The sequence below is a fragment of the Macaca mulatta genome, chromosome 4 (assembly GCF_049350105.2).
Source record: "Macaca mulatta isolate MMU2019108-1 chromosome 4, T2T-MMU8v2.0, whole genome shotgun sequence".
NCBI classification, from domain to species: domain Eukaryota; kingdom Metazoa; phylum Chordata; class Mammalia; order Primates; family Cercopithecidae; genus Macaca; species Macaca mulatta.
The window spans coordinates 40,363,516-40,385,454 of record NC_133409.1 but is presented as its reverse complement, the minus strand read 5'-3'; the positions used below and the strand labels follow the sequence as shown (position 1 = coordinate 40,385,454).

At 39.1% G+C, this 21,939-nt stretch overlaps 1 protein-coding gene and 1 long non-coding RNA gene across 26 annotated transcripts in view; one reads left to right on the top strand and one right to left on the bottom strand.

Moving 5' to 3' along the window:
- The window catches only part of AHI1 (Abelson helper integration site 1), a 227,087-nt gene extending 219,934 nt beyond the window's left edge, over nt 1–7,153 (top strand). For 10 of the 25 annotated variants that reach the window (XR_013416991.1, XR_003728812.2, XR_013416989.1 and 7 more), the window contains 2 exons: nt 1,620–1,722; nt 6,792–7,153. Coding sequence is in view for 15 of the 25 variants with exons in the window: in XM_078001209.1 (XP_077857335.1) it covers nt 1,620–1,722; nt 6,792–6,794 (106 nt within the window). In the remaining 10 variants the exon portion in view is untranslated. The remainder of the gene's footprint in view (nt 1–1,619; nt 1,723–6,791) is intronic. The other 15 variants (XR_013416992.1, XR_013416993.1, XM_078001208.1 and 12 more) reach the window with 4 other exon arrangements.
- Nucleotides 7,154–14,305: 7,152 nt separating this feature from the next.
- On the bottom strand, nt 14,306–21,359 carry LOC144340648 (uncharacterized). Its single transcript, XR_013416892.1, has 3 exons — nt 20,993–21,359; nt 20,590–20,681; nt 14,306–17,906 (listed from the first exon to the last, which is right to left on the bottom strand). It is a non-coding gene; the product is annotated as an uncharacterized LOC144340648 (long non-coding RNA).
- Nucleotides 21,360–21,939: the final 580 nt, after the last annotated feature.

Genomic DNA, 21,939 nt, shown 5'->3' with positions numbered 1-21,939 from the left:
TGCATGGGGTCTCGTGTGTGTGTGTGTGTGTGTGTGTGTGTGTGTCTGTCTGTCCAGATACTTAAACATTTCACCTAAAAGAAATGCAGATTTCTGACTTCTTGAAAATAATCTGGAGTTCTGGACCTCAGCTCTACATTCTTTGATGACATCCATCAATGAGCTGAGATGGACTGCCTCCTTTAGATGAGTCATCCATTCTCCAGTTTGCCACAGTCCATTGTATCATTGTCTCTGCTGTATTATCTTTGGCTTGCTTCCCTTATTCACCTTATCAGTATAGAATATAGATTCCTTGGAAATAAGGCCAAAAGGGCACACTTCAGAAAGATTAAAATTGTGTGTTATCAGTGTTTTTTTCCAGAACTTAACTTTTCCTTTGTTCTTTTATCATTGTATCTAAATTTACTGTCGTTTCTTGTTTGTAATTTCTGACCTTTTCATTCTCAGTCATCTGACTTCATTTCACTTACTTATACATTTCTTTGTTAGTCTATTCAGGGTGCCACAGAGAATACCACAGACTTCATTGCTTAAACTACAGAAACTTATTTTCACATAGTTCTGGGGGCTAGAAGTCCCAAGATCAAGGTGCCAGCAGGATTGGTTTCCATTGAGGCCTCTCTTCCTGGCTGGGAGATGTCTGCCTTCTCGTTGTATCCTCATATGGCCTCTTCTCTATGCAAAAAGAGCACGCTTTTCATCTTTCTCGTCTTCTGAGGATACTAGTCTTATTAGATTAGAGCCGCACTCTTCTGACTCCATTTAACCTTAGTTATCTCCCTAGAAGCCCCTGTCTCCAAATACAGTTACATTAGGAGTTCAGGTGTCAACATATGAATTTGGGGGGAATATCATTTGGTTCACAAGAATCTCTATTCAGTCCTATTTAATACCTGATTTTGAAATTCTTGCATCTTTTTCAAGCTCCTCTGTGGTGTTTCTCACCATTCCTAGACAACTTAGAGAGAAGATACTCTCTTCCATTCTTGTTTTCCTTTTTTTTTCATTGTTTTTGTGTTTTCTTTCTCCTAATATAAAGTGCATTACTAAACACTCATCCACAAAACATTTGTTTTATATTTTGCTGTTGCCATTGAATCATTTGGAAATCTACATTGCTCATTCCACAGATCAGGATGTTACAGCTTTCTTATATATAAACTTCCTTCATTTCTTTTCTTGTCATTAATGAATGTCCTGTACATTTACGTGTGTGTGGGGGGGGGGGTGTGTGTGTGTTTCCACCTAAGTTGATAGAACTTTCCGATTTTTCCCAGGCATCTAATATTTTTCTGAGACAGATGAAATTTATTTTATTCTGTAAGTCCACAGATAATAGTTTAAGATTTTGACATTTATTTTATGCTCGTCCTTTTATCATGGCTAAAAAGGAGCTCAACCAGCCAAAGGTTTGTCTGTTTACATTATTTTAAGCAGCTCCCTGTCTCTCACCCCCGTGTATACTTGTTAGTTCTGCGGATGTTTTTCTCTGTCATATCCTCACATTTATCCCCATTTTTATTTCCACTGCCACGTCCCTAGATCAAAGCTTCATCTGAGCCTTTACCTCAGCTCTCTTTTATTGGCTCCTTCTTTCTGATCTTTCCCTCCTATAGTTCTGAAATGAGCAAAGAACAGAGCCATGAGGACCAAGGACACACAATGGAAACACAGGTGAGGAAGAACGAGCAAGCAGGCCAAAAAGTCACTCTAATAGAGGTAAGGGGAAAACCAATGGAAAGTTGTGCTATATTGTCAACAGGAAAAGATTTAGGAAAGCATGGTCAGCAAGGACAAATACCAGAGAGAAACAAGGACTGACAAGTCCCATTTGGGATCTGTAACCAGGAGGCCATTTGCGACCTTGGAGAAGATAGTTTTGATGGAGAAACCCGGAAGCATAAATCAGATTGTCTCCAGCCCAAAGGGAAAAAGACTGTAAGAATAGTCTTACTCTCTTTAGAAGCTGGAATTTAAAGGAGAGAAAAGCCTAGGCGGTAACTAGTGGAAAACACAGGGTATAGAGAAGATCTTTATCCGAGAGGAATGACAAGAATATTTACAAACTGAAAGAGCCACTTGAGAAGGAGCCATCTGCGGTGTGGGAGCCGAGTGACAGTCCCAGGGGGCCTAAGGAAATGCAGAGGATCACTGCTCAAGAGTGGGCCACTTTTTCTACTGAGACAGGCCAGTGGGAAAATGTGTTTGGATGGTAGGGGTTGGTGTATAAGAAAGGCAGGAAAGGCCTGCCAGAAGGCCTTTTCTCTATTAAGTAGAAGTGAAGTTTCTGTTGAAAGTGAAACTCTGGGCCGAGCGCGGTGGCTCACGCCTGTAATCCCAGCACTTTGGGAGGCCGAGGCGGGCCGATCACGAGGTCAGGAGATCGAGACCATCCTGGCTGACACGGTGAAACCCCGTCTCTACTAAAAATACAAAAAATTAGCCGGGCGCGGTGGCGGGCACCTGTAGTCCCAGCTACTCGGGAGGCTGAAGCAGGAGAATGACGTGAACCCGGGGGGCGGAGCTTGCAGTGAGCAGAGATCGTGTCACTGCACTCCAGCCTGAGCGACAGAGCCAGACTCCATCTCAAAAAAAAAGAAAGTGAAATGTTACAAAGCTGTTCATGTCCACATTTATGAATTTGTCATTTTGTAGGAACTAGATTCAAAATTTTCATATTTTTATTTTTCCATTGTAGAAAACTAAAATCTAATTGTACAGAAGCATATAGATGAATTAGAAGCATATAGATTATATAATCATGGGCTAATGAATGATTTTTAACCTTGATACCAGAATTGGAAAACATTATAAAACAGATTTTTAAATAATGGAAACTTTAAAATTATGCAGGTCAAAAAGAAAAAACATCATAGAATTTTTAAATGAACGGTAACTTGGAATGGAAGAGATTTATCCATAAAAGAGTAATACTTCTTTTTTTTTTTTTTTTTTTTTTTTTTTTTTGAGACATCTTGCTCTGTCACCCAGGTTAGAATACAGTGGTGCAATCTCAGCTTACTGCAATCTCCACCTCCCGGGTTCATGTGATTCTCCTGCCTCAGCCTCCTGAGTAGCTGGGACTACAGGCACACATCACCACACCCAGCTAATTTTTGTATTTTTAGTAGAGACAGGGTTTTGCCTTGTTGCCCAGGCTGGTCTTGATTTCCTGACTTCAAGCATCAGGCCTCCCAAAGTGCTGGGATTACAGGTATGAGCCACTGCACCTGGCCAGGAGTAATACCCTTAACAAACAAAATGCTCTAAGAGGAGCTTTTTCAACAAGAAAAAAAAAATACAGCAGTAGAAAGATGGGACAAAGGTATACAGGACATTCTTAAAGAATTCTTAAAGGGATAGATATAAATGGCCACAGACATATGAAAAATGTTTACCATCCATTGATCAAATTAATGAAAATTAAAACAATAAAACAAGACGATATTTTACCCTTTCAAAATGACAAGTTTCAAACTTATGATACATACCTAGTATTGATGAGAAAATGGGATGTGGGTTCCTGCTTACACTGCTGGTAATACTATAAGATCGATCCATTCTTTGTGGAGTATAATTAGGTAATATATTGGGGTTTTTTTGTTTTGTTTTGTTTTCAAAATGTGCATGTCTTTGACCTAACAGTTCAACTTCAAGGAATCTCTTGTAGGAAAGTATTCAAGTATACATGGAAAGATTTAGTTAAAAGGCTACTCCTTCGAGCAGTATTTTCAAAATAAAGGGTTGATTAAAATATGAAATATTTATATAACAGAATATCATATGGTTATTATTCATCATATTATGGAAGTATTTTTATGGACATGAAAATATCTTTATGATTTTTAAGTAAAAGATTATAAAATAGTTTATATAATATACATCAAAAGACATCAATAATTATATGAGTAGTAAGATTATGGTGATTTTTTTTCTTCTGTTTTAACTTTGTGCATTTTCTAATTTATCTACTTAGTGTATATTTACTACTCGATCATTTCTTTCAAAATGAATGTAATTGTTAGAAATTTTCTAATACAGCCTGTTGTTTCTACATTTAAAGAAACCAAGGTTTCAAAGTTACAACTACAAAATGCCTGAGCTAGGAATTAATCTTCTTGATCCCAAGTTCAGGGCTGTTTTACACATTGCTTTGTATATGAACTCTGATTAGATGGGCAGTGCTTCCAGTCAGGGGCTATTATTTAATACACACTCACATTTTTTTCCTCCCCTGCACTTAGCCTGGTGTCTTGCCACAGAAGTAAACCTTCAGGAAAGATCTATTGGATTGAATGTCTTGTGGGATAAGGTCCAGGTTTTTTTGTTGTGTTTTGTTTTTATTATTGTTTTTTCGAGAGGGAACCTTGCTGTGTTGCCCAGGCTGGACTGCAGTGGTGCGATCTCAGCTCACTGTAACCTCCGCCTCCTGGATTCAGGTGATTCTCCTGCCTCAGCCTCCTGCGTAGCTGGGATTACAGGCACCCACCATCACACCTGGCTAATTTTTGTATTTTATTAGAGATGGGGTTTCACCATGTTGGCCAGGCTGGTCTTGAACTCCTGACCTCAAGTGATCCACCCGCCTCAGCCTCCCAAAATGCTGGGATGACGGGCATGAGCCACTATGCCCGGCCACGGCCCAGAATTTTTATGAATCTTATTCCCCAGACATAACATACACACAAACACTTTCCTAGTTTCATACTTGTTTTCGTAAGCTTGCTAAGAAGAATGTTTCTTTCTCTTTTCATCACAAGAGCCTTTAAAAAGGCCTTTGCTTCGTTACTTTCTTCCTCTGTTAGATTATAGAGATACTTTATGAGAAGATAGAGAGGGAATGGCTTTGCATTTATTCTTGTCTTTTGGTTAGATGTCTTCTTCTCCCTCTTTCAGCACATCCCTGTTGTCTCCTAGCTTCCAGGTCCCTTTGCTGTTAGCATTCATCAAGCCAGTGTGCCACTCTTGATTTTCCTCCCATCGTCAGGAGGGGTGGGCCAATGTCCGAAGGGTGCACTTGACCATCTTTATTCTGTCTCTTTTCTCCCTTTTATGCGCCATCTTTGTCATTCTCTATCCAGTGTGTTTCTTCCTCTTCTAAGTCTGAATCATTTCCCTCAAAGATGTTATCTTTGCTGCCTACTTTAGATTTTTCGAGTTGAATTTCTCTTTGGGTTCCTCTCCTGAAGGTCCTTCTGGCTTCTCTGTTTACTTCTCACAGTGCAGTCACCACCTGATGGATTTCCCTTGTCCTACATCTTCTGCACGTGCAGGATCCATCTCACTAATTTCCAGCTGTTGTTCTCTCCTTCTCCCCCTTCCCTTTTGTGTTTTTCTTATTCTTTGTTGTCCTTGAGCTACCACGAACTCTTCCTCTCACTTTGTTTTTTCTTATTCTTCCTCTGAGATCCTTTACCCTCCTCACTGCCTTTTGCGTGTGACTTTAGCCCAGCCTTCATTGAAACTGCTTTCTTTTCCATTTTTATCAGATCCTAATTTGGTGAAAGTTCTATGTACTTTTTCTGTTTATGTACAGGGAGACTTTTTTTGCCCCTAGTGATACTATACCTTGGCATCTGTACCATTTTTATACTCAACTTCATGTGCATTCATGAACTTCCCTGGAACATATTTTTGGGCTTCTATATATGATACAAGCTTACCTGGAGTAGCTCCACTTAACAAATTTAAAATCAAGAAACATCAAGTAACATAGAATTTTTTGCCCCTCATGTGTAAATGTTTTTTATATGAAAAGATAGGCCGACCATTGATTTAAGATTGGGCCTGTTCCTTAAAGCACAGGTGTCCCCAACCCCTCCTGTGTCCCCAGGGAAAGCCCTTCGGGAATGGTTAGCTGCTGCCCTTTCTTGCCACAATGTGCCAGCTGTCACTTTTCTCAGGAGTGGTCGATGGAGTTGACTGCTACCTTAACCAGATTTGCCATCATTCTGAAACTGCCATGTGTTTTCTAAGGACAACCCGGTGTTAAGCCTTTCTCTTTAGAGGAAGGACAGTAACCTTTTTGTGTAAGTCCAGAACTCATCGATGCTGTATGAATGATTGCATTAAAAAATGTTAGGTTTAGCCCCACTAGTTTATCTCACACTAGTTGTAGTGCAAATACTACCTGCTCTCTAAGGAAGCAACTTCTTATTTCATCTGCATATTGGTTCTTGATTTTTATGAATTGTATAATTTGTTCTACATCAGAGCCACATCTAGATGCTTAATTGTTGCTAGTCTTGATCAATCAGAAATGAGACAACCCATTTTTTAATTGATTTGAAAAATGTAATAACCTAATTATATAAAAGTAGGCATAGCTTAGACTAAATGAAAGAATGCTACTTAATAAAATTATCTATGGTCCTTTCGAATCAGTAACCCTGAATATCATTCATGGGGACTTTTTTTTCCCATTGAATGAAGAATTTCATATACTCTGATTGCCTGCTCTTCATTTCTGGAAGTTACTCATGGTTTGGAGTTTTTAGTGTCTGTATTTGGGAATTGTATTTATTTCTTGCTTACATTAACCTGTCAATGCAGGAGCAGGCCTTAAACAATTGCTAATAATTCAAAGAGATGCTAACAATATGTTTGAGAGGCAAACTAGAAGATAGGAAATTAGTATTTTGGTCTTTTTTGGTTGTGTTTGTATGTGTTTGTGTTTTACACAGTGTCTTTTATCACCTGTGCTATTGCCTGAGCACACTAAGATTTGGTTGTATTCAGAAGACATTATTCAAATTTGTTTAGTACATGTTGTATATTTTTCTTTCCAGTAAAGAATTGAAGAAAAGTGAAGAGATGCCCAAATGCACAGAGGTGAAAATGACAGATTAAACCAAATGGAATTTCTCTTCAGAGTTCAGAATTTTCACATACTAAGGAGGAAGAAAGGATCCACTACTTCTTGTTCTTATGAATGACTCTAGAAAAATCAGAATCAAGTTGTGGGCGGAAAAATCAATGTGACCTTTGAGCTCAATTGTTATAAACCATTGCGATTGTTGTTGGTCCAAGTATTGGTACTTATATTGGTAGTAATTGCATCATAGTTACATTACCAGTGTTGGAAAACTCATGAAGAAAACACTGTAATTGCTACTCAGCAAATGTGAATAAAAGGTGTTTGCATTATTAGGATGTCTGTTAAGTAATCATTTAATATTATTATATTGGTAATGTGGTTATATATGTGGTGTTATGCCCAGAATATGAAGTGTCTGCTTTTGAAATTCACTTTATTCAAAAGAGAAGCAGCTGGCTGGGCACGGTGCCTCACACCTGTAATCCCAGCACTTTAGGAGGCCAAGGTGGGTGGATCACCTAAGGTCAGGAGTTCAAGACCAGCCTGACCGACGTGGTGAAACCCCGTCTCTACTAAAAATACAAATATTAGCCGGGCGTCGTGGCAGGCGCCTGTAATCCCAACTACTGAGGCAGGAGAATCACCCAGGAGGCAGAGGTTGCAGTGAGCCGAGATCATGCCATTGCACTCCAGCCTGGGCAACAGAGCAAACGTCTGTCTCCAAAAAACAAAAAAGATAACCAGCTTTAGAATATGGCATATTCAAAATGGTTACAGTAACAAAGACATTAAAAGAAAACAATTTACTTTCGAATTAAAAGTTTGTGTTTTTTAAGAATGAATCCTGTAGGTAACTTCATACACCTAAACTAAAAGTGATTTTTGGCTGGACTGACAACAGTGTTCCAAATGTCTTTACTTTTTAAAAAAGGCATTTCGCCAGGCGCGGTGGCTCAAGCCTGTAATCCCAGCACTTTGGGAGGCTGAGACGGGCGGATCACGAGGTCAGGAGATCGAGACCATCCTGGCTAACACGGTGAAACCCCGTCTCTACTAAAAAATACAAAAAACTAGCCGGGTGTGGTGGCGGGTGCCTGTACTTGGGAGGCTGAGGCAGGAGAATGGCGTGAACCCAGGAGGCAGAGCTTGCAGTGAGCTGAGATCCAGCCACTGCACTCCAGCCCGGGCAACAGAGCGAGACTCCGTCTCAAAAAAAATAATAATAAAATAAAATAAAAAAGGCATTTCATATTTAAGCACATACCTATTTTGTAGACTTACATTGTTTAATATTTATTTTAATCTTAATATTTTTACATTATTATATTGCATTTATTTATTTCTAAGTTCCAGAATAATAGCATCATTATTATAGATTATATGTTTTGAAGTTAGATATTATAATAGGGTATTCATTTTTTGTTCTTTTCTTGACTCCTTTCTCAACTGTGTGATAAGGTCTGCTGATAAAATATTTAACCCCAAGAAAGTGAAAACTAATGTAAAATTAGAAAGACTTATCCAAATTAGACAGTCAATTCCATTAAAATAAGAAGTGAGAAAAACAATGTTGGGCATTGAGGTGTAAATTTTACCCAGTGTGAAATATCTTCTAATAAAAATATATTTGGCTCTTATCCCTGCACATGTTGTAGAGGCATAAAAATTAGTAAACATGTCCCTGCTGTGTAGAACTTTTTAAAAAGGCATTTTTCAAAGTGTTGAGTGGCATTGATAACTGTTGAAGCCTGAAGCCATCAGCCTAAAAGTCTGTTCTGATGGCACTGAGTTTTTATTGTTCTGGATGCATAAGTCTGTGCATCAGGTACAGCTGGGCCCAGCCAGCTTGAGTCACTCTTGTACAAGCTTGTTTTTTTCTGTCTTGTGAAGGCACTTGATAATTTAAAAATAAAAATATCTGTTTCTCTGCAGTTTCAGCTCATAATTTTGAGATATGTGTTGATTTTCTGATGGAATCACCAAGAATTTCAACAGGTTTAGAAATAATTTAAGATGAATGAAAACTATATCGGGGGAGCTAAGCATTTGCTAAGATCTTGAGGTTTATATGAAAAATGAAGGGTTATTTTTATATTGCAACTACTAAAGACAAAAATAGCAGTTGAAGCAAACACCAGGAAAATTTGGCTCTACTGAAAGCCCAGTCCTTTTCCCCTTTGTCTTGCTGACAAAGTAAGACTAGGGTTATGTTCATGAATAGATTAATAAAGGTCTTTACCACTCAATCTGAGATGAGATGCGGTGAGGGAGATCATGACAGTGCCCTCTAAGCAGTAGATCCAGCTGATAATCAAGCAGAAAATCAAACACCAGAATCCATTTGATGATGTATGGCATTAAACATTTCCTTATATCAAATTGGGTTTGTTTTATCTTTATTCTGAAAGTATTGAATTTTATCCCATGTCATCTCTTTTCTCCAAACAAGTAACAATTTGACATTATCTTCTTCTATATCTAAATAATATTTTTAAACCATTGTTAGAAACACACTTCCCAATTATTGATCCAACTCTGTCTTGAAGATTAACGTTTCTTCAGTATTGAAATAATACTGTGTATAGGACTTGGAAAGCTAGAATAAAAATCAAGTTTTTAAAAGACTTAAAACATGAAATATTTTACACAATGAATGCAAATGTATGTGTAAAATGCATATTTTAAATGAAATCAGTGCTTTTAAATGGCTAACACTTGGTACTTCTGAAATCTTGTGCAGGGTTTCTGTCACATACAAATGAATACTTGACCTTAATATTATCTTTAAGTTACAGAAGAATTTAATTAAAGAAAGATATCTTTTCTTTAGGAAGCTCAGCAAGACTATGTTTGAGAAATACCATTTTATAGCTTCATGTGACATGTTGTCACTTTAGTCATATATTTAGCCATAAATATTTTTAAAAGGAAGTTCTAGAAACTATAACAAAAGTTTGTGACCTTACATTTTTATATGTATTCAAATGATTTCCATCTGATGGCCATACCTGTTTAGTGAATTATGGAAACATTTTTAAGCAATCCACATGTTTTAAGCTATATATTTCTTTGTTTCTATTTAATTGAACTGTATCGAAAATAATCCCCAAATCTTCACTTTATTATGTACATGACCTCATTTACTCTTCACATCAAATCCATTAGATAGATAAAATCTTCCCTGCTCTACAACTAAGGAAACCAAGTTCTGAAGGTTAAGTAACTTCTCCAACTGCACAACTCCAGCCACTGCTAGCTGCAAATGGAGATGTCAGACTCCACTGGGTGATCTGTAAAGTACTGGATCTCAGTTGCTGTGGAGAGGAAAATGCTGATACTTGGAGATGACAGCACACACAAGAGTAAGGAAGCAGTTGGCATGTACCTATGACCACACTCAGGGACTAGAAACATCTCAAATGTTTGTCATTCAACAGTGACCTAAATAAAATATATCTGAGTGAATTATTTTTTAAAAAACTGATCTTTTTTTATTAGATAACTATTTTAGTAAATCTTTACTCCATACTATAATTATGTTAAGAAACAGATTCTATAGAATCAAACTAATTACATGTACAGTAACATTTTATTCCAGAAACCGAAAAGGCGCCATTCCAGTCATATATGAGATAATAAAAACATCAAGAAGCACGTCAATCAAAAGGCTGTGTTGACTGGAGAACTCATTCTATGGATGGACACAATTATCTGCAGGAGAATTGAATGTCAGCATCATTTAGGGTTAACAATAGACTAACTAGGCAAAAGCAGACAGCTACTCTCTGCAGAGACCCAGGAAGCAAACTTGGTAATGAGGCACTTCATTCTTCATATCCTTCTGCTCTAATTATTAAAGTGAATAGGAAATACTTTAAGCTAAGGCGGGAACTGGATAACAAAAACATTTGTTTTGTAAACACAAAGAATGCTATTTTTCTAATGATCCCCTTCAAATCTACATCAGGCATATGTTGTGAGCAGTCTGTTTTCTAAAGTTGCTCTTCTAACACCTCAAATTCATACTGATTATAGATGGGTTATTTTCGTCTCAAAAAGCTGGGGAAGCTAGTGCTGCTAAGAATCAACAATTTTAGTTTCTCCTCAGTCTAAAAAAAAAGGGATATGTACACACATAATTCATGTTCTATCTCTTATCACTTAGGTCAAAATGGTCCAATATATACTTCAGTGTTCTTTCTAAAAGTACTAAACAGTATGATTTGTACTCACTATAGTTCATTTCTTCATAAAAATCATTTGAGCCCAGTGAAAGAATAGAAGGAAATTTAAGAATGGTTTCCTTATAAAACATGTATATAGGTAAACTCAAATATTGCCAATCAAAGGATGATTTCTTAACATTGCTTGGAGGGGAGATGTTAGTGAAGATAAGAAAAAAAAATAGTCTGAAAGGAGGAAAAAGCAAGAAGTTGAGGAACATAACTTGCTGCCAGAGCAAAAATAAGCAACTGAAGCTTGCGCAAAGTGGTCACAAGACTAAAGGAAGAAGGTTCCCTGGAGAAAAGTTTGGTAGCTTCAGTTTAGTTTTTTGATGTTTTCAGCTGAGAATCAGTATTTAAGGTTTTTTTGTCTTAAATTTGTTCACAGGGCCATTCTGTATAAATGCTCCACATAATTTTTCCTGAACTATGATTTTTTAATAAAAAGCACAATAATGTGTTTAACCATCCCTGCCTATTATACAAAAGTTAATGTTCAGAAGTGTCTACTGATGCTACTTTTAGCAACTAAATATTTCCATGGTGGTAAAGAAATATCAGTAAAATCTATGCACTTTAAGCACGTCGAATTCTTATACTTATCATGTGTGCAGGCAGAGTACATAATAAACTAGTCTATAGCAGCTGTAAATTTCTGAGGATTTATCTAACCACAAATACATTGAAATGGGGAAATGGGTCTATATTAAACTATGCAAGATGCTGCTGGAGCTTTGCCATTTCTGCAACATCCTGTAATTAATTTATCATGACAGGTCTGGCAAACTGAAACATCCAATACACTTGCGACAGACTGTTATACTATAGTTGTTAGACATCCTGTAGTCACATTAAGTGAAGGTAGATTTTTTTTTTTTTTTGCCTTCATACATGAATATAGGGCCGTTATATTTAGGGTACCCTGTAGCCAAGGACAGACTTGCAATTTTTGAATTTCAGAATAACAATATATAGAATATGGAAAATATCCCCGACTGAAATTATGAGTTCAGTTTCTTCTTTGCCATGTGTGGTCTTTTCCTGAAGAGGGACAGTCCTGGGAAGGGGAACAATACAATTTGGTCAGCGCTTCCCATGCATGTGTCCCTCGGGCTAGCTAGGATGGACTCTCTCCTGGAAGATTTGAAGGTCAGCTCTCTTGGTTGTCTCTCCAACACATTCTTTTCCTGTAAGCCAAGCTCACAAGACCAGCTTCTGTGTGCCAGCCTCTTCTGGAAGCTGCAGTCCCGCCATTTGCAAACTTAAAGTACAAATAAATATAGAAATTATTCCTGCTCCAACCTCATCCAATCCAGAGAAAGAAGAAAATGTAAAGCTTGTGGGGGTTTTTGGCCAAAATAGATCCTATCTAACAATATGTTCTATGTCGGATCATATCAGTGTGAAAGAAAGAGCCGCTCTTGATTTGGTGTGTGTAATTTGATGAGGGTAAAATAGTGACTGACGCTAAGGATGGAGCTGTGTAGTAAACGAGCCTTCTTGCTCCAGGAGTGAAGTGAAGATACTTCCCATGAAAAGTGAGACCTATATTGTATGATGGTCCACAGCCTTGCCCATTTCCTAGGGAAGATCAGAGTTTCTCAGTCTACAAACAAGTGGGGTCAAGGGGGTCTGAGAACCTTAAATCTGGACATTTCAGTGAGAGGGAAAAGATGTTAGGGAAAGGTCCCAAGTGATGGAGAATGAGTCCTGCTCTGTGGGAAAGAGGTGAGAAGCTGGGCAAGGGGCCTCAAGTGGTCCCAGCCTGCTTACTGCAGGTTAACCGTAAACACTTGACTGTATTTTCTTTCTTTGTCCTTACGATTGGAAATGGATCCTGTCTCGGAAGACCTAAGAGGTTTGTTGCTCGGCTTAAGTTTTAAAAGAAAAGCATCCAGCAGATCCCCAAACCGAGCAGCTCAAGGGAAATGTGAATGAGAGACCATGGAAGAGAAGCTCGTGTGCCTTCCCGCTTCCTGCACCAGAAGGTCCTCCTCCAGAGCTATTCCATGTCAGAGTTGGGGAGGGTGTGCCCAAAAACATGAGAACGAAGACCCTTCCTTCACACAAGTAACCTGTCCAGGACCACAGACACCAGTGGCAGCACCCTGCCTCCTTCTGCCAACTCCTGCTGTTTACTAGGCAACATTCACACCTAAAGCTGCATCATCAAATCCTAATGCCGAAAAGTCCTGTATTTTCTCAATCTCCTACACAACTAAAAGTGAATATCCCTCGTAGAACACGGTCTATGTTCTGATAAATCCCCTTTTAAAAACAGGTTATTACAAATGATGAATTTGAATGAATAAGGGTAAAAGTAGGTAAAAAATGTAAACAAGGTGGCATCAGAAAGTCAGGAGAAGTGACATTTCTATGCACACATGGTGGGAGAAAGTTAGGTTTTTAATTATTTTTATTTTACTTTAAGTTCCGGGATGCATGTGCAGAACGTGCAGGTTTGTTACATAGGTATATGTGTGTCTTGGTGGTTTGCAGCACCCATCAACCTGTTATCGAGGTTTTAAGCCCTGCATGCATTAGCTATTGGCCCTGATGTTCTACTTCCTCTCACCCTCCCCACCATTTTCTTTTTTTTTTTTTACTATATTGACAACTGGATACAGATAGTGTGACTAATTCTATTTACCTATCAGTAGCTGGAATTATTAACTACTTTCCTAAATATATTTTTGTAATGTAGGATCCTCAATAATTTTAACATTTAAATATGTTTTTTAATGTATGTGTATGTCAAAATGTGAATGTGTACACATTCACTTATTCAACGGCTTAATTGCTGAATGCGCATTTGTTGACAGACACTTGAACCAGGAGCCTTGGCTCTTCTACTCTGTTTCACCTTGAAATTGTCACAATATTTATTATGGCTGCTGTCACCCTACAGTGGCTGTCAGAGGAACTCCATACTCTACCAAACTTGAGCCTCATAACAATCTTTAGTAGACAAGAAAAGGCATTATTCTCTCATTTTTAAAAACCAGTTACAAAAAAGTCAAATGACTGGACCAACAACTATTGATCAGAACCCAGGTGCCCTCTGCCCAGTGCTGTGTTTTTCCAAACAAGAAAATTCTTTACTGACATCTGAGAAATGTGGAAATAAATTATAAGACAAGCCAATCTGTGTTCCCTGTGCAAGATGCAACTATGAATTAGGCTAATTTAGATATATGCTTTTTGGAATCAAGTTATGGTCTCTTCCTGTAGTCATTTATGTTTGTGTTTTTGCTGCAGTTCTCTGTGTATTTCATTTTTATGTAAGAACCTAAAATATGAAATCCCAACACAGGTCAAATAAGAGAATTTTTTAAAATATTTTTTATTTCAATAGCTTTTAGAGTACAAGTGGTTTTTGGTTACACGGATTAATTATATAGCAGTGAAGTCTGAGATTTTAGTGCACCCATCACCCAAGTAGTGTATGTTGTACCCTATATATAGTTTTTTTATCCCACACCCCTCCTCCCACTTTCCCCCTTCTGAGTCTGCAAAGACAATATATCACTGTATGTCTTTGTATCCTCATAGCTTAGCTCCCACTTCTAAGTGAGAACGTATGGCATTTGGTTTTCCATTCCTAAGTTACTTCACCTAGAATCATGGCCTTCAGCGCTATCCAAGTTGCTGCAAAAGACATTATTTTGTCCCTTTTTATGACTGAGTGGTATTCCATGGTGTATACATGCCACATTTTCTTTTTTGTTGTTGTTTGTTTTGTTTTGTTTTTGAAACAGAGTTTCACTCTTCCTGCCCAGGCTGGAGTGCAATGGCGCGACCTCAGCTCACTGCAATCTCCGCCTCCCAGGTTCAAGAGATTCTTCTACCTCAGCCTCCAGAGTAGCTGGGATTACAGGCACCTGCCACCATGCCTGGCTAATTTGTTGTTGTTGTTGTTGTATTTTTAGTAGAGATGAGGTTTGACCATGTTGGCCAGGCTGGTCTTGAACTCTTGACCTCAGGTGATCCACCCAACTTGGTCTCCCAAAGTGCTGGAATTACAGAGGTAAGCTACCGCGCCTGGCCCACATGCCACATTTTCTCTATCCACTCTTTGGTTGATGGCCACTTAGGTTGGTTCTATATCTTTGAAGCTGTGACTTGTGCTGCAATAAATATATGTGAGCATGTGTTTTTCATTTAATGTCTTATTTTCCTTTGGGTAGACACCCAGTAGTGGGATTGCTGGTAGATCTACATTTAGTTCTTTAAGGAATCTCCATACTGTTGTCCATAGAGGTTGTACTAATTTACATTCCCACCAGCAGTGTAAAAGTGTTACCTTTTCACCACATCCATGCCAACATCTATTGTTTTCTGACTTTAATGATGGCCATTTTTATCGCTTCTCAGTCTTTTGGCTGAGATCAAATGTATTAATGGCCATTCTTGTAGGAGTAAGGTGATATCTCATTGTGGTTTTAACTTACATTTCCCTGATGTTTAGTGATGTTGAGCATTTATTTATGTTTGCTGGCAATTTGTATATCTTCTTTTGAGAAATATCTGTTTATGTCATTTGCTCACTTTTTGATGGGATTTTTTTTTTCTTGCTAATTTGTTTGAGTTCCTTGTAGATTCTGGATACTAGTCCTTTGTTAGGTGCATAATTTGCACATATTTCCTCCCATTCTGTGCATTGTCTGTTTAATCTGATGATTATTTCTTTTGCTGTGCAGAAGCTTTTTTAATTTAATTAGGTCCTGTTTATTTTTATTTTGCTGCATTTGCTTTTGGGGTTTGAGTCATGAATTCTTTGCCTAGGCCAATGTCCAGAAGAGTTTTTCCAAGATTATCTTCTAGAATTGTTATGGCTTCAGGTCTTAGATTTAAACCTTTGATCCACCTTGAGTAGATTTTTATATAAGGTGAGAGATATAGATCCAGTTTCATTCTTCTACACGTGACTATCCAGTTTTTCCAGCACCATTTATTAAATAGGGTGTCCTTTCCACAGTTTTCATTTTTGAATCAAATAAGATCATTTAAATGTTTTTTAATTATGTTTTGTAGATGGGAAAAAGAGATATGCAGAAAAGACCAGAATTCCTTTTTCAAAACCTTTTTATGAGCCAAACAAAACACAATCATTTAATGCATTGTATATTCAAATCCAGTAGTTATTGTTCAAATGCAAATAAATTATTTTCTATTAAGGGGCAATATATTTTCATTTGACCTAAAGCTTCATTAGATCAACTCACCAGCTTGGAAGTACCACAGACCACTTCATGAAATGCAAGCCTGACCACACCATGGCCTCCTTAAAACTCCACACTGAAGCCCTATCCATTATCCTAAAGCCATTGAGATCTTCCTGTTCGCCTAGAATAATTCCTATACATCTATTTTTGTGCCTTCCGATACCACAAAAGAAATTCAATCACCTTGGAAGTGACAGAAAAGTTAAGACACTTGATTGATACCTGTAAAAGCCCGAGTATCATTTACAGCCATCTCACCCTGAATGCACCCGATCTCATCTGAAAAAGTCCAAGCAGCTCAGCAGGGTGGATAAAAGCCTCCAGAATCCGCTCCTGTGGCTTTTCCAGGTTCACTGGCTTGCTATGGAAATCCTCTGCTCACATGGCAGCAGGACCATACTATTTCCCTCCAATGACCATTGACACTCCAAGCCCTTGAGTTCCTGCTACTTGAAAACAGTTTTTTCCCAATGCCTTTCCTGGGTATTGTCATTCTGGTTTCATCCTTAATGTCACATACACTAAGATTCCTTTCCTGATCTCAACGTTGGGTGAGTTACCTCCCATTGTTCTCATTATGCCCTACACCTAATGCCTATCAAGACATTAGCACAGAACATTGAAACTGACATACCTATAGATTGTGAGCTCACGAAAGTTAGAAATGCTCTCATGCACACCTTTGTATGCATGACACCAACCACTGACTTGGCACACAGTAGGAGGCTGAAAATGCTGTCCGGACCTGGGTGTGGATTGCAATAGAAAGGCTGAAATAACAATCTACTAATATTCTCCATCTATCAATAACATGTATTATTCAATATTTCTTGTCTGCCTGAGACAATTCTCATAATTGCTCCATATCATAGAATGTTCTCAAATGGAAGATAATCTTTTAAAAATTCTAAATGCCCAGCAAGAATAGGGAATTTATGGAGAAATCTAAAAATATTTCATTAGTCATTCTACCATAGCTTCCCGTGGTCACAGCTGTCTTCTTTCTTTTTTCATTCTCTCTTCCCTATATCACACTCTCTTTTTTTCTCATTTCTGGCTCCCTTTTTTCTTCTTCTCTGCCTGACTTCACCCAGTAGCATTCACTGCACTCAAAACTTAACCATTAACATGACTGCTGATCACCGTCTCAGGCTGCTCCTGACGCTGGGGAATCCCGGATGGAAGTCCCTTCCACGCCGTGAACTTGGAGACCTTTACTCATGCCTGAAGTGCATGCTGAGTAACTTTTATTTACATAAAGACACAATCTTCAAATGTGGATGTAATCTTCCTTTTATGTCTTTAACCTTTTTTATTGAGGCAAATTAGCCAGAAGGTTAAATCTGCTTTGCATCATATTTTGCATTCTCATTCATCTGTGGGTAAATAGCCTTCAAAAGATTTCTAAAAATTTGTATATCTAAACCTTGTTGCCTGTGAATCTGATATCTTGGCCGCTTTTTTCTTTACAATTTCAATAGTTATCTGAGAGAAAAGATTCCTAGATTCATAAACAGAAGTCCAGAGCATCACTGCAGCTGAGTCTGATCATCCGATGATAAGGATCCACAGTTCCTTGGATGAGTCTTCATGCCATTAAGTGAACCTAGCCCTTTGCATCACCCATATTTTTATCATCTAAAAAAAAAAAAAATGTAAAAGCTTCAAACAATTCTTTGTTCAACAAGCAAGCCTAATATCCAGCCCAGCAGTGTTGACATGAAAAGTTTCAGCCGGATGCAGTGGTTCACACCTGTAATCCCAACACTTTGGGAGGCCGAGGCAGGCAGATCACAAGGTCAGGAGTTTGAGACCAGCCTGACCAACATAGTGAAACCCCATCTCTACCAAAAATACAAAAATTAGCCAGACCTGGTAGCGGGCACCTGTAGTCCCAGCTACTCAGGAGGCTGAGGCAGGAGAATCACTTGAACCTGGGAGGCAGAGGTTACAGTGAGATCGCGCCACTGCACTCCAGCCTGGGCGACAGAGCGAGACTCCATCTAAAAAAAAAAAAAAATGTTTCAAGAGCACCCTGACGACCCCGAGGCAGAGGTATAGAAGTCACGCTCAGACTGGCTGGCTGGAGGAAAGACATGGAGCTCAACGTCCTCTGGCACTGGTTCAGTTCAGCTGCATCTGCGCGTAGTCAGGACGCTGTGCACTTGGATTTCTATGCGACTGACAGCAATGCTGCTGAACACTTTTAATTTACTCTTGGTGTGCTTTCAGCTTTTGAGTTTATACTCCTGAGGATTTGTGTAACTATACTCCTAAGTATAAATGTTATTCTGGTCAGCTCCTTAAGAATGGAGGCCATTGTGGGTAACCTCACTATGGCACCCACTCTGTCTATACAGCCAGAGAAATGTAATTTTGGCATTTATCATGTTAAATAAATCACTCTTAGCCAAGTGCAGTGGCTCACGCCTGTAATCCCAACACTTTAGGAGGCTGAGGCAGGTGGATTACTTGAGGCTAGGAATTCGAGACCAGCCTGGCCAACATGACAAAACCCTGTCTCTACTGAAAATACAAAAATCAGTCAGGCACAGTGGCCAGCATCTGTCATCCCTACTCAGGAGGCTGAGGCAGGAGAATTGCTTAAACCCAGGAGGTGGAGGTTGCAGTGAGCCGAGACCACACCACTACATTCCAGCCTGGGCAACAGAGGGAGACTCTGTCTCAAAAAATATACATAATAAAATAAAATAAATAAATTACTCTTAGTAATACCACATCACTCTGCTCAAAAATTTATTTAACCCCTTTAGTAGGTTGCAGCTATTAAGTTCACAAAATAATTGCCATTATTCCAATTTACTTTGTCCTATGTACAGAGTCATAATTTATCAGGAAAAGAAAAAGTGTTTATTGTTATGATTATTCATAATTATAGACTAATTTTAATAATAGCTAGCATCTGCTGAGTGCACACTAAGTAAACTAGGATTCTTGTTAGGAAAGTTATGTGCACTATCTCATTTAATATTCAGAATAAACTTACAAGGTAGATATTATTATTTCTATTTAAAAACAAAACAAAAACCCTAAAGCTCAGAAAGATTAAACAATGTGTCTGAGATCACACAGCTTTTAAGTTGGGATGTCAGTATCAGATTTCTGGGATGTCTGACTCCAAAATTCCCCTCTTAATCATTAGGTTACTGCCCTTGAGTGTGCCAAACTATACACTGTATTTCTTTTAAATTGAGCTAGCTTCTTTTAAATGCCTATTCCACCCACAGTTGACAAAAAGTAACTTTTTATTATTAAAAAATGAGTAAGATCCAGACCAGCCTACACAATATAGCAAGACCCCATCTCCACAAAAAAAATAAGAAATAAAATAGCCAGGCGTGTTGGCACACACTTATAGTTCCAGATTCTCGGGAGGCTGAGCTGGGAGGATTGCTAGAGCCCAGGAGAATGAGGCTGCAGTGAACCATGATCGCACCACTGCACCCCAGCCTGGGTAACAGTGAGACCCCATCTCTTAAAAAAAAAAAAAAAGAAAAAAAAGTGAATAAGAAAACTAAACATTTAATATTTTCCAAATTTCGAATACCTTTTACGAAACAATCTTCAACAAAATACGTTGATCAAAATGATCTCAAGGTTGCATATTGCTCTGGAAATATTTACATATTTACATCAACCTTTAACATTCAGGCCTGGCACAGTGGCTCCTGCCTATAATCCTAACAGTTTGGGAGGCCGAGGCGGGCTGCTCGCTTAAGCCCAGGAGTTTGAAACCAGCCTGGGCAACATGGTGAAACCCCGTGTCTACAAAAAAATACAAAAAAATTAGCCAGGCAGAGTGGCATGTGCCTGTGGTTCCAGCTACTTGGGAGGCTGAAATGGGAGGATCGCTTAGAGCCTAGAAAGTTGAGGCTGCAGTGAGCTGTGATTGTGCTACTGTGCTCCAGCCTGGGTAACAAAGGGAAAAACAAAAACAAAAACAAAAAACCCTTTAATGTTTGAGTAGAACTTTTTTTTTTTTCAAATTTTATGTGATACAGAGAAGTTATCCTAGTCCAAAAAGGATAGGATAACTTTTTTTTCATCATGAATAAAAGACCATCACCAATGTGTTCCACACACTTGTGGAGAATGATGACTATTAGGGTTGCTTTGGGATGAAAGCAGAGGTCCCTGCGGAAGACCTTCCTTCTGAGCGTGTTCCCACACTGTCCTAAGGAGATGATCCTTTATCACTCGCAGCCCTTGTTGCACCTCCATCATAAACAGCCTCATTGGAGCTGTTAATTTGCTGTCTGTCGCATGATAATGTGTTTTCACATTTATTCCCTGTGCTTACCTTAGTGCTGGCACATAGTAGGCACATTCAAAAAATAGAGAGCAGAAGCAGATCTAGGCCACAGGCTTATTTCGTATCTATCAATAACCGGTCTGAGGAGGAATTGTATGGAGGGATATTAACATATGGAAAATATGCAACAGGATCACATCATCCCACGTTGGCCCTGTGTCTATTTCTATTTCCTAGAGGAAATCTATTTCCACTCCTCCCCGCTTTCCACCTCCCTCCTCTCTTAGCCTGTACCCCCGCCCCTCCGCCCTAGGCTCAGCTGCAAGGTGTCTTTTTAATTCTTACATTCTCTTTATTTACATCAAAATTGTTTGCAGAGCCCCACACCTTCTGGCTTCCAGCTGGTAGAAGGTGCAAACAAAAGCAAGACAAACACACACTGCATCTGTACCTTGAAACAGCCTCAATTCCAGGTGGTTGAAGGGACTCCCTGGGGCACCTGGAATTCAGGTGGGGCCAGAGCAGTGTTTCAAGTGAAGCCTGCCTGTAATTCCCCTTTCCTCTTTGCTGCCAGGCAGTGGAGAGCTGGGTGTACAGAGCCAATTGCTCAAGTTCCCTCAGGTGTGCGCATCTGGGTGTGTGCAGCAATGAAGGGCAGGCCAATGCCCCGAAACTTACTCAGCCCTTGGCTTCACCAAGACCACTGCGAGCCAACGCCAGGTTTCTGCATCTGTTTCCTAAAAATCACATTCCTCCTGGACTAAAGGGGAAAATTCTTCTCCCCGTGGTTGTTCTCCTGAACTATGGTACTAATCTCTAGAGCCTGCCTTTTGGGAACTGAAGCAGGTAGTAAAGAATTCCTGCTCCAGCCATTCTGAGGCCAGGTAGGGGGCCCCGCCCCCGCCTCCCCCACAGTATGCTCCAGTTTTCCCTGTCACTGATTGCTCCTGGTTTCCTTGTGGTGCCAATGGATGTAAAGGCATGTCAACACTGCCATTACAAGCTTTTCTTGTCAATGATTCATAACATTAGAACAAATAATCATCTGGCCTTACTCCTGGCAGGCAGAAAAAGACACAGCAGAGTTAACTGGAAGGTAACGTATGCAAGTAGTTGGGTATTTGCTAATTATTTCTGACCCAGAGAACCCAATAGACTGTAGCGACAGTTTTTCACCCCGTGGTGTTTAAACTTTCATAAGTTTAAACACAGAAAATGGGCCTGGGTCAGAAGGAAGAGAGATGGGCTTTAAAAAGAGAGTTGCCGGGCGCGGTGGCTCAAGCCTGTAATCCCAGCACTTTGGGAGGCCGAGACGGGTGGATCACGAGGGCAGGAGATCGAGACCATCCTGGCTAACACGGTGAAACCCCGTCTCTACTAAAAAAATACAAAAAACTA